The sequence below is a fragment of the Helianthus annuus genome, chromosome 16 (assembly GCF_002127325.2).
Source record: "Helianthus annuus cultivar XRQ/B chromosome 16, HanXRQr2.0-SUNRISE, whole genome shotgun sequence".
In the NCBI taxonomy this organism is placed as follows: domain Eukaryota; kingdom Viridiplantae; phylum Streptophyta; class Magnoliopsida; order Asterales; family Asteraceae; genus Helianthus; species Helianthus annuus.
Window position 1 is genome coordinate 20,135,592 of NC_035448.2, and position 20,130 is coordinate 20,155,721.

Consider the following 20,130-nt stretch of genomic DNA (forward strand, 5'->3'; position numbering starts at 1 on the left):
TTTCCCTAAAAGCTTGTAGCTCCTTCTAAACGCTACTAGTAGTAGCGTTCAACCAAAAGCTTCAAGCTCCCAACTTAAAAGCTTAAAGCTCCTTCAACCAAAGCTTTTTCTTAAAAGCTTAAAGCTAGAAGCTCCTAAAAGCTCCATGCCAAACATACCCTTAATGGATGTAATGTTCCATGGAAGATTCACCAAACATTACGGGGCATTCTTTTAAAGAGTACAGCAACGGATCGTTAACTTCATCAGGTTCTAACTCCGTGTTGAGATCGAGACCGAGAATGAGTATGCTAAGTAATAACTTGTGTTTGTTAGCGCTTTACAAAAACCGAAAACGTCATACACAATTGTTAAATGATCAAAAACTTGTAAGTATGCAATCTATGTTGATGTCCACATTAATGAAGTTGGAGTCTGAGTCTGACTATAACAGAGACATCAAGGCAAACTTCAAACATGAATGAACTTGCAAAAAGATAGGTCTCAAAGGGAAAGAAAAAGAACAGTATGTTCATGTTGAAGGCTTTGACGGTGATTGTCGTTTGAGAAGGCTTTGACGGTGATTGTCGTTTGAGAAGGCGACGGACAGCAGTTATTAGGGGGGCTGGGAGTCTGGGACGACGATTTCAGTTGAAGGTTAGACAAAAATGGTGCGTGTTCACGGTTAGACAGACCAGGCCGAGACTGTTTATGTGTAGAAAGGTGAACCAAAGGCCGAGCTAGTTTTACACCCTTTGGTTCCTGTCTGCTGTCTGTCTTCCGGGCATAGACTGCGACCAACAATTTGACTTAACAACCGCGCTGGGCTGCGCTTGGTTGCTGCAACCATGGGAATATGGGATGTTAATAGAATTGATTAGTTAGTACATCCACTCAAATCACACCCATTAAGCATCAATACCTGAACTGCAAGTTTTTGGTGCGTTATTCGTGTCAATACCTGAACTGCAAGTTTTTCGTGCGTTATTCTTCAAGCTTTCACAGTAGCTTAGGTGAACTTTTAACTTGACATTCACAAGTTTACACATTTGTTAGAGAAGAGAACTCTACTGAGTGGAAGTCATCATTCAAAATATTTGAAAACTACAGCTCATTTCAGCATCCCTGATGAAAAGAACTCATCAAGCGGTTCGGTTTTGTTAGGGCTTTTATGGTTTCGAACAGGTCGCAACATATAACACTAATCAAATGCATAAAACACACAACTCTAGTTTAATTATTAAGCAAAAGATCGGTCTCACTTGTAACAATCCTAAGCAAAAATATGAAAAGGAAATAAGTTTAAGATTGTAAAATTCGCTAAGCAAAAATAATACTTGACGCGCAGCAACCAGACCCACCCATTGTGGCGGTTACTATTTCTTGAGTGCATTCATTTTGTCCCTGAGATAGTAAAGCTTTGCCCTCCTCACTTTCTTCTTGTCCAAAATCTGTATCTCTTTGACATTTGGTGAGTACCTGCATCATTAAACCGCTTATTTCAGAAGCACAACCAACAAGCATGTGTGTAAAAAGCTTTGTTCCGCTAATTAGTTATGCAAAAAAGTAAAAATATTTTAGGAATATTGGATTTTAATAATCCCAACTATTCGCCGTTGGCCGCCAACAGTCCCAACTTCAAAAATAACAACTGGCAGTCCCAACTATTGACATATTGGCCACCAATGAACCCTGACTAACAGAACTCCAATGCCGTTAGTCTTCGGTCGCCGGAAACCGTTTTTGACCAGAAAAAGGTTTCTAAAGGTCCGATCTAAGGTTATAAAGAGGTTTGGGACGAAAATGTTGAGTTTTCCGGCAAAAAAGAGTTTTCTGGCGACTTAAATAATTGGGGATTTTACTAGAAAAAGGTTCCTAAAGGTCCGTAATAAGGTTACAAAGAGGTTTGGGAGGAAAATGTTGAGTTTTCCAGCCAAAAATAAATTTTCCGGCCAAAAATGTTTTCCCGGCGACTAACGGCGTTAAGGTTCTGTTAGTTAGGGTCCATTGGAGGCCAATATGTTAATAGTTGGGACTGTCAGTGGTTATTTTTAAAGTTGGGACTGTTGGCGGCCAACGGCGAATAGTTGGGATTATTAAAATCCAATATTCCAATATTTTAAGACACTTACAGAGGTAACAGAGACTCGATCCCAACTCCTGCAACCATCCTTCTTAATCTAATTGTCGTATTTAGACCGGCGTTACGTCTTGCTATCACAATTCCTTTCACTGTTGACACACGTCTCTTATTCTCGGGTACTTCCTGCAATTCAACAGATTATATTATTATAATATAATAAATAAAAGATCGATGTTTACATAAGTTTAATTACAATTATATCCACATATTTGTAACACTTTTCTTACCAATCTGAGCTGGATTATATAACCTGGCCTTATATCAGGTATTTCTCTATGTGTGCGCACTTCCTCCACTGCTTCTCTATCAAGTATCTGAAAATAAACTACGTTTACTTAATAAGGATTGCAAAACCGTCTTTCAAAAAGTAGTGAGTATGAATATAGGCCTGCCTGCATTATGTGTCTGGCTGTTTTATCAAGCCTCTTGAATTTGATGCGAGGTGTAACCTCAGCGGGAGTAGCCGAAGCATTTTCCGGGTCAGAATTTTGTGAAACATTTGATGTTGTAATGCCCCTGTTAGTCAAAATCTGAGACCCCAAAAAGAAGCCCGGCTTGGATTCTCTGTAGGGTGATGCTACTGAGGGCATGCCGGTAATTTTGCATGAAGCTGGTAACTCTCTTGAGGATCCATAACTTTTTGTCTGAAAAAAAATATTCAGAAGTAAAAAACATTATATTCTTATTACTCAACCCACAAGTTCACAAGTGGCTGCATGTTCTTTGAAGCTTAAATTGAGAAATCATCTACGAATTCCGATTAAATGGCTTATAATTCTTTAAAGTACTCAATTTTATACAAACATGGACTGCAATTGGAGACAAAAATGCAACTCTGATGAATAGTAATATATCATGACCATATTTGGTAAACTGAAGAAGAAAATACAAATACTAGCCACCGAAGTGGTCCAGGGCTATGCCCTTCTCATGCTAATGCAAGAGCCTAACAACTTCCTAAAATCTCTCCTACCTTCCTAAATGACTATTGATCCTTATTTATAGAAATAGCAATTACACTTAACCCCCTCCTAGAATAGACAAATGACAATAACGAGAGTATGATTCCTATCATTACTCCCCCCTTCAAAACAGTCTTGCCCTCAAGACTGGGAACGACAACTGACTTGACATTCAAGCGTAGATTTCTTCGAGAGTGACTCAGGTGGTCGAGGCTGCCCATGCACCACCCAAAGATGACTAGTGGGAATCATTCCTTCCTTACAGCCTGAACGTCGATCGTAGAATTCGAGCGAAAATTTCCCCCTGTCAAAGGGAACTGAAATTGGGACAAAAACCGGGGGTTTTATCATCCCCGCCAGCAAGAATTTCCCAGCAACTTGGATAGAGATATGTACCGAAGGCAAGGGACAAGAGACCAACTGTGATGCGGAATAGATGGTGTCACGAAACAGAAACTGAATTGCTGAAGTAAGTACGTCACCCGGCGATCCCAGACGTGTAGAGCCCAAATCCACAACCATTTTCTGTTGAATACGTAGGCCCACTATAGTGTCCAAGCCCAACTTTCCTTGCAAACTATCTGATGTAGCCCAATCAGCCCTGTGCGACCCTAAATTCCCAGCGCCAAACGTTTTAGCATCAGCCGAAACCATCGAAAACGGCAATTGAGAGCTGGAACCTGAAATACGTGAAATCGTTGGATCACACCAACGTGCTTCAGATCTGGACACGATTGCCTCCAATTGAGCTAATAGAGCCGAGCAATCACCAGACAAATCCCCATTGGAAGCAGATGTGAGACTAGAAGAAGTAAATACCTCACCGGAATCGACTCCCGAACCAAGCAAATCTGATAGCCCTGACTTTGGTGGAAGATCGGTGTGGTTTGTCTCCTGAACCCTCATCCAAGCGAGCATCACCTTACGAAATTCAGCGGATTCCGCCCGATACGCATCGACGGTATCAGTGATGGAATCCAATCGAGAAGACTGATTTGCCATATCATTCTGAAGCTGCTGAAGCAATTGATCCTGAATGTCCAAACGAGTAGAGATATTCACCATATTGGAGATTGTATCAGAAAAGAAAACGAACTGGAGAGATCTGGAACTCGAACAGGAACAGAGGGTGAAACCAGTGATTGATTTGAAATCGGAACTGAAATCCGATAATGAAATCAAACGAAGAAGATGCGGCAATTGAAGCAGATCTGGAACGAATTGGAATTGAAAAGTGAACGATGTTGAAGCTGACGTTGGATCTGATTGAAGAGAGATCCGAAAATTCAGGGATCTGATCGAAGATAGATCCGAAAATAAAGGGATATCGGATTCAAATTGAGAAATATCCGAAAATTCAGGGATCTGATTGAAGATAGATCCGAAAATTCAGGAAACACAGATCCTGAAATTGAACGGATGGAGAGCAGAGTAGGCAGGTCGGACCAATGATAGGTAACAGAATTTAATGGAGATGATGAAAGTAAATCTGTAATTATATTTGGTAAACTGAAGAAGAAAATACAAATACTAGCCACCGAAGTGGTCCAGGGCTATGCCCTTCTCATGCTAATGCAAGAGCCTAACAACTTCCTAAAATCTCTCCTACCTTCCTAAATGACTATTGATCCTTATTTATAGAAATAGCAATTACACTTAACCCCCTCCTAGAATAGACAAATGACAATAACGAGAGTATGATTCCTATCAGAGACAAAAATGCAACTCTGATGAATAGTAATATATCATGACCATATTTGTTAATGGCGAATAGCGACAAATAGCGATAAGGTACCTATATGCTACATAGCGATAAATAGCGGGCGACTATTTTGTAAATAGCGATACACTAGAATTTTTTTTTAAATTTATATGTATATTATATCAAAATACCCTGGTATATATATATGCTATTTTACATGTATACTAAACAAAAACCTAAAATCCAGCTATTTTATAGCTATATTTAATTTCTATTTATATTAAAAAAAAATCGCTATTATTGCTATCTATCACTACAACCCTAATAGCGAGCCTAGAACTATACGCAGCGTAGCGCGCTATAGCGATCGTTACGCTCGCTATTGACAACTACGGTAGCCAAGTATCCACATCCAAAGCTGTGTCCAGAATAGAGTACTAAGAAACTAACTTCCCGGTTTTCATATACTAAATAGTGGTAGTTTATAAAATACAAACTATCTTGTAAGATTTAATATTGACAGTTGAAACTATCCCATGTTACATTGTTAGTTTGTCACCAAACTAAAAAACACATATTTCTAAGCATCAAGCAAATATTAGACTGAATATTAATACAGCTGGCGCTAATTGTATTACCTTAATTAGATTAGGTCTAGAATATCTATATATATCTTGTCCTACATTGTATCATTCACACAATTACAATTACAATTACAATTACAATCAATATACAATTGATACCAATCTTTATGGTATCAGAGCTAGGAAAACCCTAGTCTCTCTATAGCCGACATCATCACAGCCTCTGCTGTGATTTTCGATCAGCCCCTGTTCTTTCTGTTCTTTATCGAAACAATCAGAATGTCTTTGATTGAGCCGTTCTCCTCTACTGATAAAACCACACACAACTCCCACAAGTTCGGGTTTACTCTCACCCCGACCAACTATGGCTATTGGAAGGCCATGATCCAGCCGTTTCTCACTACAAACGGGTTGTTTGGTTATGTCAATGGCACAATACTCTGTCCAGAACCCCTGATCCAGCCACCTGCTGCCACTGGAAAGGAGACAACTGCAGCAGCCTCCACTCCTAACCCTAGTTACACGGCTTGGATTTCCAACGATGCACACGTTCGTATGCTGTTGATGTCAACTATTTCTGAAGCATCTTTCCAACACGTACAAGGTACAACATCTCGTGATCTCTGGCTTGCTCTTGAACGCGCTTATGCACCGCATACAGCGTCACGAGAATTTACCCTCAAAACTCAGCTGATGAAGATACAAATGAAGGGCGATGAAACTTATGGTGCATATCTTGCTAGGGCACAAGAGTATGCCTCTGCCCTAGCAAACATCGGATCTCCAATGTCAGACAAAGACATTGTGATGCTTGTGGTTTCGGGTCTCCGCGATGAATACAACCCGATTAAACAAAACTTGGTAACACGTCAATTCACGGCTGTCTTTTCTGAACTCCCTAGTCTTTTAGCAGATTATGAGTACATGATCAAGAAATCAGCCCCCGAGGTTGGTCCAGCACAGGCTTTTACAACCTCCAGCAGTCAGAATCCTTCTCTTCCCACCGATACAATGCAGGCCCTTCAACAGCTTGTTTCCAAACTAGGGCTGCAACTTCAGCCCGCTACTACCATGCCATCCTCGTCCTTAAACGCTGTTGGACCAGCGGCTTTCTATACAAATCGAGGGCGTGGACGTGGCAACAATTACAACAGGGGACGTGGACGTGGATCACATCAGAATCGCAGCCAAGGAAATGGAGGTTTTCGCCCTAATCCAGGTCAGTTTAGTTGGGCATCTAACCAGAATACGGTTTATGGCACTTGCAACAGGTGCGGAATTGGCCATCTTCCTTCTCAATGCCCGAACCGCGACCCATCTACCTTCCGGTCCAGGCAGCCCTCGGCTAATTATGCCGACACTCGGTCACAAGCATCCTCTCAATGGCTCCCTGACACCGGCTCTAGTAACCATGTCGCTCCGGATATGACGAATTTTGACTTTGCCGAGCCCTACTACGGTGATGACAATCTACATGTTGGCAATGGTACTCCTCTTCCCATCTTACATATTGGTTCTAAACAGTTTTACTCACCCAACAAAACCTTTCAATTAACCAACATCTTACATGTGCCTGAAATTAAGAAAAACCTTCTCTCTGTTCAAAAATTCTGTCACGATAATCATGTCTTCTTTGAATTTCACTCTACCTTTTTTGCTGTGAAGGACATGTTTACACGCACTACCCTCCTCATGGGTCCAAGTGACGGTGGGCTCTACACAATTCATCTTCCCAAAAATCAACCAATCCCAAAAGTCGCTTTTTCAACAACCCGTGCACCGGCTTCTACATGGCATCAAAGATTGGGACATCCACACTCCCAGCTTTTTCATTCCATGCTTTCTAAATATTGTTTACCAGTTTCCAATAAAGATTCTGTTTTGCATTGTGACTCTTGTTCCATTGGAAAATCTACAAAATTACATTTGTCATCTTCTGAAAACAAAAGTTCACATGTTCTTGATTTAGTGTTTTGTGATGTTTGGGGACCCGCACCTGTCCCGTCTTTCGATGGTCATAACTATTTCTTATTATGTGTTGACCATTTCTCTAAATTTATGTGGCTGTTTCCATTAAAACGTAAATCTGATGTCTTTGAAACCTTTAAACAATTCGTCACTATGGCTGAAAGACAGTTTTCAACCAAACTAAAAACTGTCCAAACCGATTGGGGAGGGGAGTTCAGGAACCTCTCTACCTTTTTCTCCTCCATAGGCATCATACATCGCCTATCTTGCCCTCACACAAGTGAACAAAACGGTGTCGTTGAACGACGACACCGTCATGTTGTTGAAACCGGTCTCACTCTCATGGCACAGTCGGATACACCACAACGGTTTTGGCATTTTGCATTCGAAACTGCTGTCTACCTCATAAACCGTATGCCGTCACGTTCCAATTACATCGTCTCACCGTTTGAACACCTTTTTAAACGGAAACCAATCTTTTCCTTTCTTCGTGTCTTTGGCTGCCAATGTTATCCCTATTTGCGTCCTTACAATCCACACAAGATGGATTTTCGGTCCATCCCCTGTATCTTTCTTGGATACAGCACATCTCATCACGGGTACCGATGCTTTGATCCCGTTTCCGAACGCATCTACATTGCCCGTCATGTTCGGTTCAATGAAACCTCTTTTCCTTTCAAAGCTCAACCCTCTATTCCTTCACCTTCTTCACAGCCCGATTCTAGCCCGTACATATCCTCATACCCTACACCTCCTACTCCTACTCCTACACCTGATTTCCCTACCCAGCCACCTCCATCCCCTCCTGTCGACCATCACCTTACACCTCCCACCCCTCCACCTAAAACCTACTCTCGCCAAACTAACACCCGTCCCACCATCCCTGCCTTTGAAAAATACTCCCAAACACACCAGAATGTCGATCCTCAACCGACATCCTCCTCACCATCAGATCCCACTCCCACTCCTATCCCTCTACCACCAACTAACACCACCACTGAACCATCTCAACCCACCCACCGCTCTCGTCCATCTAACTTACGACAAAACCCTAAACAATCCAATCCATACAATCCCTCATCCTTTCATACCACTCCATCTCCCTCCACCACCGAACCCACCACCTTCGCCACTGCCAACACAGATTCTCATTGGCGTAAAGCTATGGCAGATGAATATTCGGCCCTTATACGGAATGGCACTTGGACACTGGTACCATCTCCACCTAAAGCTAATATTGTTGACTGCAAATGGGTTTACAAAGTCAAACGTGATCAACATGGAACAATTACGCGCTACAAAGCGCGCCTGGTGGCTAAGGGCTTCAATCAGCAACCTGGTATTGACTACACAGAAACCTTTAGTCCCGTGGTCAAATCTACCACCATTCGAGTTGTCCTTTCTCTAGCGGTTACCAAACAATGGCCGCTACGACAACTAGACGTGCAAAACGCCTTTTTACATGGAGATTTGAAAGAAAAGGTCTATTTAAAACAGCCCCAAGGGTTCATTGACCCACTTAGACCAGCCCACGTGTGCCTCCTTCATAAGGCTTTGTATGGTCTGAAACAAGCACCTCGTGCTTGGTTTGAGCGGCTGTCTTCCGCATTGTTGTCTCTTGGCTTCAAAGGGTCTAAGACGGATCCCTCTCTGTTTATTTATTCCTCTCACGGGACTCTCATGTATATGCTGGTATATGTTGATGATATTATCTTGACAGGGAATAACAATGCCGCCATCAATAAAGTGGTCAACAGTCTAAGCCATACATTTGCAATACAAGATATGGGGCCCTTATCCTACTTTTTAGGTATTGAAGTGGCTCGCCGAGGTTCTGATATTATCCTATCTCAGAGAAAATACATTAATGATCTATTGATCAGGGCATCTCTTTCCAAGGCGAAACCAGTTCCTTCGCCATGCACCACTACTGCTCCTCTCTCTCTTGGTGACAGCTCTCCTTTTGATGATCCTGTTAGATACAGACAAATGGTGGGGGCACTACAGTATGTTACTTTGTCACGTCCTGATATTACTTTTGCAGTTAACAAGGTCTGCCAATTTATGCACGCTCCCACTGAAAATCATTGGTCCGCAGTTAAACGTATTTTGAGATATCTTCATGGAACTGCCGATCAGGGTCTTGTCATTACCCAATCTGCATCCTCTATTTTGCATGCCTACACGGATGTTCATTTCAATACCTTGAGTGCCTACTCCGATGCTGATTGGGCAAGTTGCCCTGATGACCGTCGTTCCACAGGGGGCTATGCTATCTATCTTGGATCAAATCTCATCTCCTGGTCTGCAAGAAAACAAAAGACTGTCTCGAGGTCATCTACAGAATCGGAGTACAAAGCCATGGCTGATACGGTGGCAGAATTAACGTGGCTTGAAACATTACTGGCAGAACTTCGAGTTCCCATGCATTCTGTTCCAAACTTATGGTGTGACAATTTGGGGGCAACATACTTATCCGCTAATCCTGTCTTTCATGCTAGAACAAAGCACGTTGAAGTTGACTTTCACTTCGTTCGTGAAAAGGTTGCTCAAGGAAAACTATGTGTTCAACATATCTCTACAAATGATCAAATAGCTGACGTCTTCACAAAGCCGCTGCCATCAGACCGCTTTCTCTTTCTGAAGTCCAAGCTAAGAGTCGGTCCCCGGCCTTAGCTTGCGGGGGAATATTAGACTGAATATTAATACAGCTGGCGCTAATTGTATTACCTTAATTAGATTAGGTCTAGAATATCTATATATATCTTGTCCTACATTGTATCATTCACACAATTACAATTACAATTACAATTACAATCAATATACAATTGATACCAATCTTTAGCAAATAACTATTACAAGCAAAACTTCAAACAACGTTAAGCTTGATTCTATTAAGTTAGGTTGTGTAATCAGTCTACAGGGAATGCTATCAAGGGAGTGGAAATAACATTCTCCAGAGTCCAGACTCCACATTTGTGAAATCTTTGATGAACGGAATCTTAATTAAGCAAACAGTTTCAGTTACGGAGAAAAGGGCTGCCGGCTGCAGCGATGGCTGCTGATGTGGCAGCGGCTGACGGTTGTTGGCGGCTTGGTTTTAAAACGCGCGCATAATGCGTGGTGCGAATGATGCGCTGCGATTACATGATACGAGGCCGAGGCTGATGCACTCTAAATCGCGTAATGCGCTCCTGATGCGCTCGCATGATGCGCCCTGGTGCGCGCTTTTTTCTGAAATCGACCACTATTGAGTAAAATTGTACAATGAGCTTGTAGAATGTGCTTAACAAGCTTGTACAATGAGCTGATGAAGTTGTTAAATGAGCTCCTACATAGATTACTTGTACCTTTTGCATAGACTAGTTGTACACTTAAGAGTTCAAGGCTTACTTTGCTTATATTGAACTTCTTTCATGGTACTAGAGCTATTTTGTTGTATTTATTTATTTTAATCTCTTAAACTTTTATTGTTTAAAGTTAACAAGTTAAAATATTATCTATAAAATTCTTTTTAAATAACAAACGCCTCACATACGTGATGCGCGCGCATCACGCATTGCGCATTGCCCATCGGCTTTTGGGATCAAAACGCATCGGAGCGCATCGCGCATTTTAAAACCAAGGTTGGCGGTTGTTGACAGAACTCGGTGCTAGGATTGGGTATCACAGATGAAACAAAACACAGCAGCATCGGGGTGCTGTCTGTTGCAGCTCTGTGATGTTTCCACTGAAATACAGTCACACGCAAACACAAACACGATGCACAACAAACAGAAACATAGAGAACACCAAATTTTACGTGGTTCGTCTATTACACCGCCTAACAGACAGTCAAAGCCTATTGCACTTATATTTAAGCCACATTTATGGGGTGTTTGGATGTGTGTTATCAAAGTTGTTAATGGCGAATAGCGACAAGTAGCGATAAGGTACCTATATGCTACATAGCGAATAGCGATAAAATACTCTGGTATATGTGCTATTTTACACATATATTTAACAAAAACCTAAAATCCAGCTATTTCATAGCTATATTTAATTGCTATTTATATTTAAAAGAATAAAAATAAAAATAAGGTGTCGTTATCCATCGCTACAACCCTAATAGCGACACTATACCTATACGCTACATAGCACGCTATAGCGATCGCTACGATCGCTATTGACAACTATGATCATGACTATCACACAACTGGAGCTCTAGAAAAACGTATACTGATTACTTCCCCTTGGGTAAAGTATATACTGTACACTAATCGCTATCTTAAATTTTAAAAGCGTGAGGCGCACAAAAGTGACAAGGTCTAAAGCCGAGGCGCAAAGCGCAAAAGCGGTTGGCTTTTCGTACCCGAGGCGCAAGGCGATTAAGTAATTTTTTATATATCCCATAGGATGTTAGCTTCCCTTACCCAAAATATAGCTATAAATAAGGTTTTTATATGATTTAACCTACATGTACAAGCCAAAAACCCAAAGGTACATAACTTTGCTGCATAAAAACACCCCCAAGTACATGAGGCACGCGCCTCAGGCCAAAAAACCCTAAAATCTGCGTTTTTTGAGCGCTTCTTGTATTTACCTTGATGCGCCTCAGCGCTTTTTAAATCCCAGATCGCTATACGCCTATACAAAGACGAGTTTTAGGTACACGATGTAAAATGAATGCAATCAGATTTAGCTAACTGCTAATATTGATGAAGATGACAATGCTAGTGCTGGCAAGAAGGCATGTTAATGTCAGAATTTTCCCTAATCCTATATGAAGACAAGAACTGATACAAGATATTAGATAGATAATAACATTGTTTAGTATTGTGAGGATAATACGCCCTGCTTGCGGTATGCGCATATCTATACATATAATAAAAGAAACCAATTGATGGACACGTGTCGATACGAGAGGCATCTACTTTTTAGTTTTCCCGCCATATAACTATGTTTATATTTATCTTAAAAATTACAAGTTTTAAAATAATTTATCAATTTATCTCATATTTTAAGTCGATGTTTATCTATAACTATATCTCTATATTTATCTTCTAATATAATCTTTATACTTATCTTTATTTTATTATTTTGCGAGTAAATTGCACAAAACGTCCTTTATGTTTTCTCAAACTTACAGGTTCCAGCCTTAAGGTTCAAAACTTGCTAAAAACATCCTTTAAGTTTATTTTTGTTGCTGGTTTAATCCTTTATGACTAACCAAGTTAATTATCTCAGTTTATTTCTCTCACACGCCTAACATGTGGGGGTCCCACTATCGTTTGATGACCGACATCAACTGACTCGCAAAATGGAACGGAGATGTGGTGCAAACGCAAAACTGCCTGAAACCAAGCAAAATTGCCTCTGTTTTCACCGGAGATGTAGTTTAAACACAACTGGATCTCTTAAATTTATGGGGCCATTCACATAGAGCAAACCTCTTTTCATTCCGAGCTATCAACATCCACTCGGAGGAGAGATCCAGCCCACATTTCGCTGACTAAATGCCAAACAAACCATATTTGCAGGTTGATAGCCTCACGTTAGTTCTGTATGTGAATTCAAATTGAAAAGTGCATATCATTTTCTGTAATTGTTTTCCTCTTTAGTTTTGATTACTTGATTGAGATTACATGTATTAAATAGGGAAGACTAAAAACTAATATTTAGGTACAAAGCAATGGGCCATGAATAGGGGAAGAAGAAATAAGTGGATTTATTGGACTGAATGTATATTTGGGTGGCTGAGAACCTGAGGCTTTTTATTTTTTATTTTTTACACTTAATAATAATAACTATTTAATATTTTATTGATCCGGCCACATGTAACACACACGTTTTTAACCTGTTTATAAATTAAAAAACAACAAAGTAAAATGTTATAATTTTTGTAATACACAAGTTTATAACCTAATAATAGAAAAATAAAAAAAAAAACAAAGTAAAATGTTCTGATATGTAAATCGTATATCAAAGTTCTTTTTACCAAAAATGTATTTTGACGACTGTGTGTGTTAACTGATTACATTATATTTATTCAAGCCGTGTAGTACACATGCTTATTCAACTTATGTTATACACGAGTAATTAAAGATGTAACTTTTTTATTATATAAAAATATATTTAATCAACCCGTGTAATACACGGGGTTCTAACCTAGTAATGTATATATGTGTGAGCGTTTGGGGGGCAAAAGTGAGAGTGCACTAATTTTAACGTTATTTTACTAATTTCATGAAAACAATGTTAAAAGAGGGGGATGGTTAATCATGCATCATGTGGTGGCGTTGATAGCCGAAAAACAAGGGAGCACATGCACTGATTGGCCTTTGTCTTAATTGCCGAGTGTTATGTGCCTTATGTCCAAGGTTTGATGCAAAACTACCATCGAGCCGGGGGTCTCACTGGATGCAGCCTCTCGATTCCTACGGGGCAGAGGTAAGGTTGTCTACATCTTACCCTCCCAGAGGACCCTACCTTAGCTTTGCTATTGGTGGGATTTACCGAGTATGATGATGATGAGTATTGTGAGGATAAATGAATAAGTTTCATTAAGTTAGAGGCCAAATCTTGTGCCTCAGTTGGCTTGAACAAGCTTAGAGCTAGAGCCTACATGATCTAGTATCAATTAGTCACATGGATTCTAAAGGATTCTCACACAGAACTTGTCAAACCAATTTGAAAACATTCAGAACGTCTTTAGGTTGCAAAATAGATGTGTTGGGCATATTGGGTAACTGATAAACTTAGAGGATGGCTCAAAACGGATCGGGCCCCCCTCTATATGTCTGCAAAAAAAAAAAAAAAAAAAAAAAAAAACCCAAATTGATGTTTTCATACAAACAGGTTGCGCCCCCTCTATATGTTTGCATCGTCTGACAAGTGACATGAAAGAGAAAACAAAATCCAAAATCCAATATCATCAAAAAGTCATAATTTTTTTTTTCTGGAGACAGCCCACTGTAACTAACACTAGATAGTATTAAATTTTCAGTTGTCTTGCTTTTTTCACTTTTTGTTCTTTCTTAATTTGGTGCCAGTGGGGGTCGGAGTTGCATAAAATTGTCAAAGGATCATTAAAACAGTGATCCTCTAGAACAATTTCAAATAAAAATCTCACAAACTACATCAAAAAATGTTTCCAGTTCCTTCAAAATTCAGGCAAATCACAGACGATACTAAGCCCAAAATTTAACAAATTGAAAACCACGCATACAGATTCCATAAAATCAAAGTAATCCTACTAGAACAATTTCAAATCCAGATCTCACAATTTACAGCCCTAAATGTTTACAATTCCTTCAAATTCTGGCAATACTAAGCCCTAATTCAATCAAAAAACAGAAAACCGCACACACATATTCCATGTAATCAACAACCTACACTAGTTCAACACAACTTTTCAATCTACACATTAACATATCATCTCACTTCACATCAACTAATCTACAAAAAAACAAAATCTTAACTCTTCAAAAAAAAAAAAAAAAAAAAAAAAAAACATGATCAAAATCTCAAAAACCACCTTACCGGCTTTGACCTATTAATCATCAAACAGTTTGAGCATATTCAAAGAATCATAAAAACAGTAATCCTACTAGAACAATTTCGAATCCAAATCAAACCAAATTGCAGCCTATTTGACCAGAACAAACTGCCTCGATTAGGTCAAATTGAAAAACAAAACCTTTAGATTATCATGATGCTTGCGTATTTGATTGCATAGTTTCTTGAAATCAAATAAGTAAAGAGAAGAAAATTACCAACAGTGGCGAAAAGAGGAGCTGGCCATTGGCTTGAGATGAGCAAACCCTAGAAGATGAGGAATCAAGACTGCGGCGGGGGCAATTAATGGCGTTCTTTGCGATGAATCTGATTCTACCACAAAACGATTGCATTTCTTCCGATCAGTTTCGGCGTGCGACAGATGCAAAACCCTCATCAATACGAGGAGGTTTATCATCCCAGCCTTATTTGACGAAAATGCCCCTCAAGGAACATGGGTCATGACACCCGAGTCCGGCAACATACAAACCGAATCGGGTTATTTTTATCGGCATTGTGATTTGTGAAAGAAATTTTAATTAGGTAAGTGATTAAGGGTTTTATTTGGATCATGTTAATAAGGTAAGTGATTAAGGGTTTTATTTGGATCATAGAAATTGATGTAAATTTTGGAGTAGAAAAATTGAAAGGTTTATCTTTTTTTTTTTCAAAGAAAATATTACTCATACTATTATACTATTCACCTATAATACTAACTAGCTTTTTTATATCGCGCGTTGCGGCGAAACCGTGCAAATAATAATGTAAAAATAATAATGTAAAACAAATGTGATTTGAAAATAAAACATGTTTTTTAGAAAGTCAAACCATTAGAACGATTTAGTTTATCATCGTATCGTTTTATGATAACCAATAAATATTTTATTTTGAGTACAACTTCGATTTTAACAAAATTTATAACGGAATGTCAGATAAAGAAATCAAGCACAACTACGTACTTAAGTTTTTAGAAAAAAAGTTATAAACGTAAATTATTAAAGAAGTATCAAATTAATCGATAAATTAATATATGTTCAAAAAAACAATTATTAAAAAAGGTAAAGGAAATATATATTTAGAAAAAATGTTATTAAAATTAAACATAATAATAAATTATTATAATATATTAAGTAATAAAATAATAAAAAATTATATATTATATATTATTATAAAAATAAAGTTACTCTTCGTCAAAGCTCGTCAACGATATATATATAATATTTTAAAAAAAAAATATTAGTCATTCCATTTATTAAACATTAGTTAGGATGATCAGCCAGTGATGGCCAGCCCAGGTGGGAGGGTTTAACACGTAAAGTTACTCTTCGTCAAAGCTCGTCAACGATATATATATATATATATATATATATATATATATATATATATATATATATATATATATATATATATAATATTTTTAAAAGAAAATATTACTCATTCCATTTATTAAACATTAGTTAGGATGATCAGCCAATGATGGCCAGCCCAGGTGGGAGGGTTTAACACGCTTGCGTGGGTTCCAGCCCGGGTGTTCCAAGTTTGATCCACGTGATATGCAAAACATGCGAAGCCTTCGGGCGAGGGGTTGAAAAGCCTGTATGCGCGGGGATTCGAACCGGAGGTGTGTAGGTCGTAGGCACGCGACTTACCTAGGTGATATAAACCGTAAAAAAAAAGTTTCTAATTGCTAATAAATGTCTCAATTTATTAGTTTAGATTCCTGATCAATCTTTAAATGACACCAATTAATTAACGGTGGTCTCAGAAGTCCATTAACTCATTGAGTTAGTTTTACTATTGATATAATTCACATGTTAAATAAGAAGAATTTTGGAATGGTTTTTTATGGTGTGAATGGTTTGTTTTTGTTTTTGTTTTTTTTTTTTTTTATAAAGGGGTTGGTAGCTTGATAGATGGAGCGACTTTACCTTGTAGTGGAAATCCTAAGTTATGACTCAAGTGTTGACGACGGGGGTAGTCCAAGGATAAACAAAATGATTAATATGCAAAGAGCTTAAAAGGTTGAAAGGTTCATCGGATGAAAAGCTGTAAAATAAGGGAATCGAGAAACAGTAACTAGTCATGTCTAACAGCTCGTCCCACCAACTCACGCTCACCAACTCACAAAGTCAGAGTAGGTCTGCACAAGCACACTCTATTAACCAGTGGTCCAAAGCCTTCAACCCCAAAAGGGGAAACCCTCCATAAGCAAACAGGTCTCGCTAGTATAGTCCATACCATTTCGGGAGGTGTCTTCCACTATAAGAAGACAGCTCATAAACACTTCAAAGACATTCCGAAAAGCACAAAGATTCCTTAATCTCTAGTCATTCAAAGAGTTCTTTGTCACTTCCAAATAACTCTTCATCAGAATCATCTCATTCATTCTATTTGCTTTCTTTTCTGGATCCGAGCCGGCCTTGGAGAAAGAACTTCAAAGCAAGTAATACAAACATACTAGTGAACCTCCTTCCACGTTTTGCAAACGTGGAGGGACCCCGCGACCTGCGTTAGGCAAAACTGAACCCTTCAGCCCTTTTGCCTGACCAGCCCCGCTACCATCCTTGGTCCCGTGTTTGTTGCATCAACAAGTTGGCGCCCACCGTGGGGCTACGCCGCTGTTTCTCCTCAAAAGAGACCTGGTACGTGTAGTTCCTTCCATTCCAAACCACTATGTCAGAAAGTGGATCTCCGGGAGAGGTAAACCAGATCCCTAACACCTCTACCCCGGGAAGTGGTCAAGCTCACACAACGATAACAACGCCTTTTTCAACTCCGGGGAGTACACCCGAGTTCCTCACCTTTAACACACCAACCCCATCCAGATCTGGAGCTCCGTCTCCCAACGTTGGTGTGTCTGACACTCCGACACGCGTTGAACTTACCCCCGAGGGGGTCGCTCATAACTTCCTTGAGCTGAGATCACTTCTTAACCAACATGTGAACAGAGAAAGGGAAAAAGGGATAAGGATTCGTCTAGATTACGACGAACCTGAGCCAACGTTGTCTCCTGGGCCACCTCTACCACCCTTTGTTACAAGAGGTGAGGCTGGTCCCAGCAACCCTTCAAACCCTCATCCTTATCTATCCACTATGACAAACCCCACTGTTCATCCTATTCTCTCTTCCCAACCAACTGTTAGTGGTACTCCTCTGGGACACGAGTTAACACTCGACCAACTCCTACAATCCCCGGTGACCAATTGTCCCACTTCTCTAACTACCACATGGGAGCAAGCCCTATCCGTGCTCCCTTTAGCACGAAGTGCTGTGGCCAGCACCCCTCTTGGGGTAAGTTGCTCAGTTGGTCCGGGAAGCCTTCAAGGTTTCAATTTCATACCCAACATGATGTCTCAGATGATGGCCAACTTCCCCTGGCAACACTTCATCAATCAGGTGCTTGCCACCCAGGGAAACCATGGCAATAACAACAACGTAGGTACAAGACATGAAGAAGACCTGGCTAAACCTTACAAGCCAAGTAACCTTTCATGCTTTTCTAGACAGATAGCTGATTATGATTTTCAGTCTAAAATCAAGATGCCAGCTCACATCAGAACGTATGATGGGATTGAAGATCCCGAAGATCATCTTCAGATCTTCACTGGTGCTGCTCGAATAGAAAAATGGACGAACGTTGAATGCTGCCTAATGTTTATGCAGACTCTTGTTGGGTCCGCTAGAATCTGGTTCAACGACCTACCTGCTCAAAGCATTCGAAGCTTCGATGATCTCAGCAGAGGCTTCCTAGCAAACTTCTCCCAACAAAGGAGATACGTTAAAGACGCGACAGTGATCTTCCAGATAAAACAACGAGATGATGAAAGCCTAAGAGCATTCATTGAACGGTACAAGAAAGAAGGGCTAACCTACGTGGGGGCTGATGAGAAAATGAGGGTTGCCGGTTTTATGAACGCCATAACCTCTAAGTATCTCACACGAGATTTCAACAAGTCTCTACCCAAAACCTTGGAAGAAGCCCTTGAAAGAGCCGAGGCTCACATCCGAGGAGAGGAAGCTGTTGATATCAAAGAACAAAGAAAAAGGGGTTCTGGTTGGCGAAGCAGCAGCCCAGCCAGAAAGAGAGGAAACTTTAGCTCTTACGACAGACGCTCAAAGGGTTCAGACCCTCGAAGGGTTGAAGGGCGAAACCCTCCAAGCAGAGATAAGAGTATGAGTTTCACTCCTCTCATCAAAACCCCTCAAGAAATCCTGGCAACTGAAGAGGTCAAGCAAAACTTCAGACCTCCCAGGCCTCTTCCCAAAAGTCGGAAAAACGAGAACTCCACTCAGTTCTGTGAATTCCATGAAGAAAAGGGACATCACACCAACGATTGCTTCCAGCTGAAAAAGAGAATTGAAGAGGCTGTCAAGTCAGGAGAACTTGCCCACTTGGTCAAGGGAGTTCGAGACAAGATGGCTGAAAGCAAAGGGAAGGAAGTAAACATGGTATATTCTGACGAAAAGGTCCCTTACAAGAAGCGACGGTTGGAGGATTGGGAGCTTCAGTGTGTCTGCTTCCCCCCAACAAGGAAGGACCCGCTCCCTGGTCCCCTTGTGGTTGAAGCCATCGTGGGTACCTTACAAACATGCAAAGCATACATAGACACGGGAGCAGCCACTGAAATCATGTTCGAGAAGTTTTTCAATCAACTAAGCAACGAGGAGCGTTCAAGGCTTCAACCCTCCGGGACCTCCATAAAGGGTATCGCTGACATAACCCTGAAGCCTTTGGGGCAAATAACCCTTGATGTCTGTCTTAAGGAGGGATCAAAGGAAAGAACCCGATCACTAACCTTCGTGTTATCAACATCCCTTCCAACTACGACGTAATCATAGGGAGGCCCGGACAATGTGCATTTTACATGGCTGTATCTGTTGGCCATGGCACTGTCAAGTTTCCCACTGAGAGAGGAATTGCAACCCTTCAACCCTCTCAGGAAGCTTACCTGATCGAAGGAGAGAGTTCTAATGACGAGAAAGACAAGCAGGGGTTAGTTATCAACCCTAAGTACCCCGAACAGCGGATAAGGGTCAACCCCAACCTCTCTCAAGATACTCTTTCATACCTTGAAAAGCTGCTAAAACATCACAGCGATGTGTTCGCCTGGTCTCCCGAAGACATGACCGGGATCCCTCGAAACATTGCTGAACATGAGCTAAGAATACCACCGAATGTCAAGCCAGTGGTTCAAAAGAAAAGAAGTTTGGCACCCGAAAGAAGCCTGGCAGCTTGCCAAGAGGTTGAAAAGCTTG

General features: G+C 40.4%; 1 protein-coding gene across 1 annotated transcript; it reads right to left on the reverse strand.

Moving 5' to 3' along the window:
• Positions 1 to 1,175: 1,175 nt before the first annotated feature.
• Positions 1,176 to 15,272, reverse strand: LOC110915736 (50S ribosomal protein L19, chloroplastic). Its single transcript, XM_022160481.2, has 5 exons — positions 15,093 to 15,272; positions 2,515 to 2,766; positions 2,350 to 2,436; positions 2,112 to 2,245; positions 1,176 to 1,458 (listed from the first exon to the last, which is right to left on the reverse strand). Exons 1-5 carry the CDS (start codon positions 15,225 to 15,227, stop codon positions 1,356 to 1,358), a joined length of 711 nt encoding a protein of 236 aa, XP_022016173.1. The 5' UTR covers positions 15,228 to 15,272; the 3' UTR covers positions 1,176 to 1,355.
• Between the last annotated feature and the right edge of the window lie 4,858 nt (positions 15,273 to 20,130).

Excerpts from the sequence above, each read along its gene's own strand:
- LOC110915736 (XM_022160481.2), bottom strand. The coding sequence starts at position 15,227 with ATGCAATCGTTTTGTGGTAGAATCAGATTCATCGCAAAGAACGCCATT. Across the intron at positions 2,767-15,092 it reads TCCTCTTTTCGCCACTGTTG|ACAAAAAGTTATGGATCCTC; the intron begins GTAATTTTCTTC and ends ATTTTTTTTCAG. Across the intron at positions 2,437-2,514 it reads CAGCCAGACACATAATGCAG|ATACTTGATAGAGAAGCAGT; the intron begins GCAGGCCTATAT and ends GTTTATTTTCAG.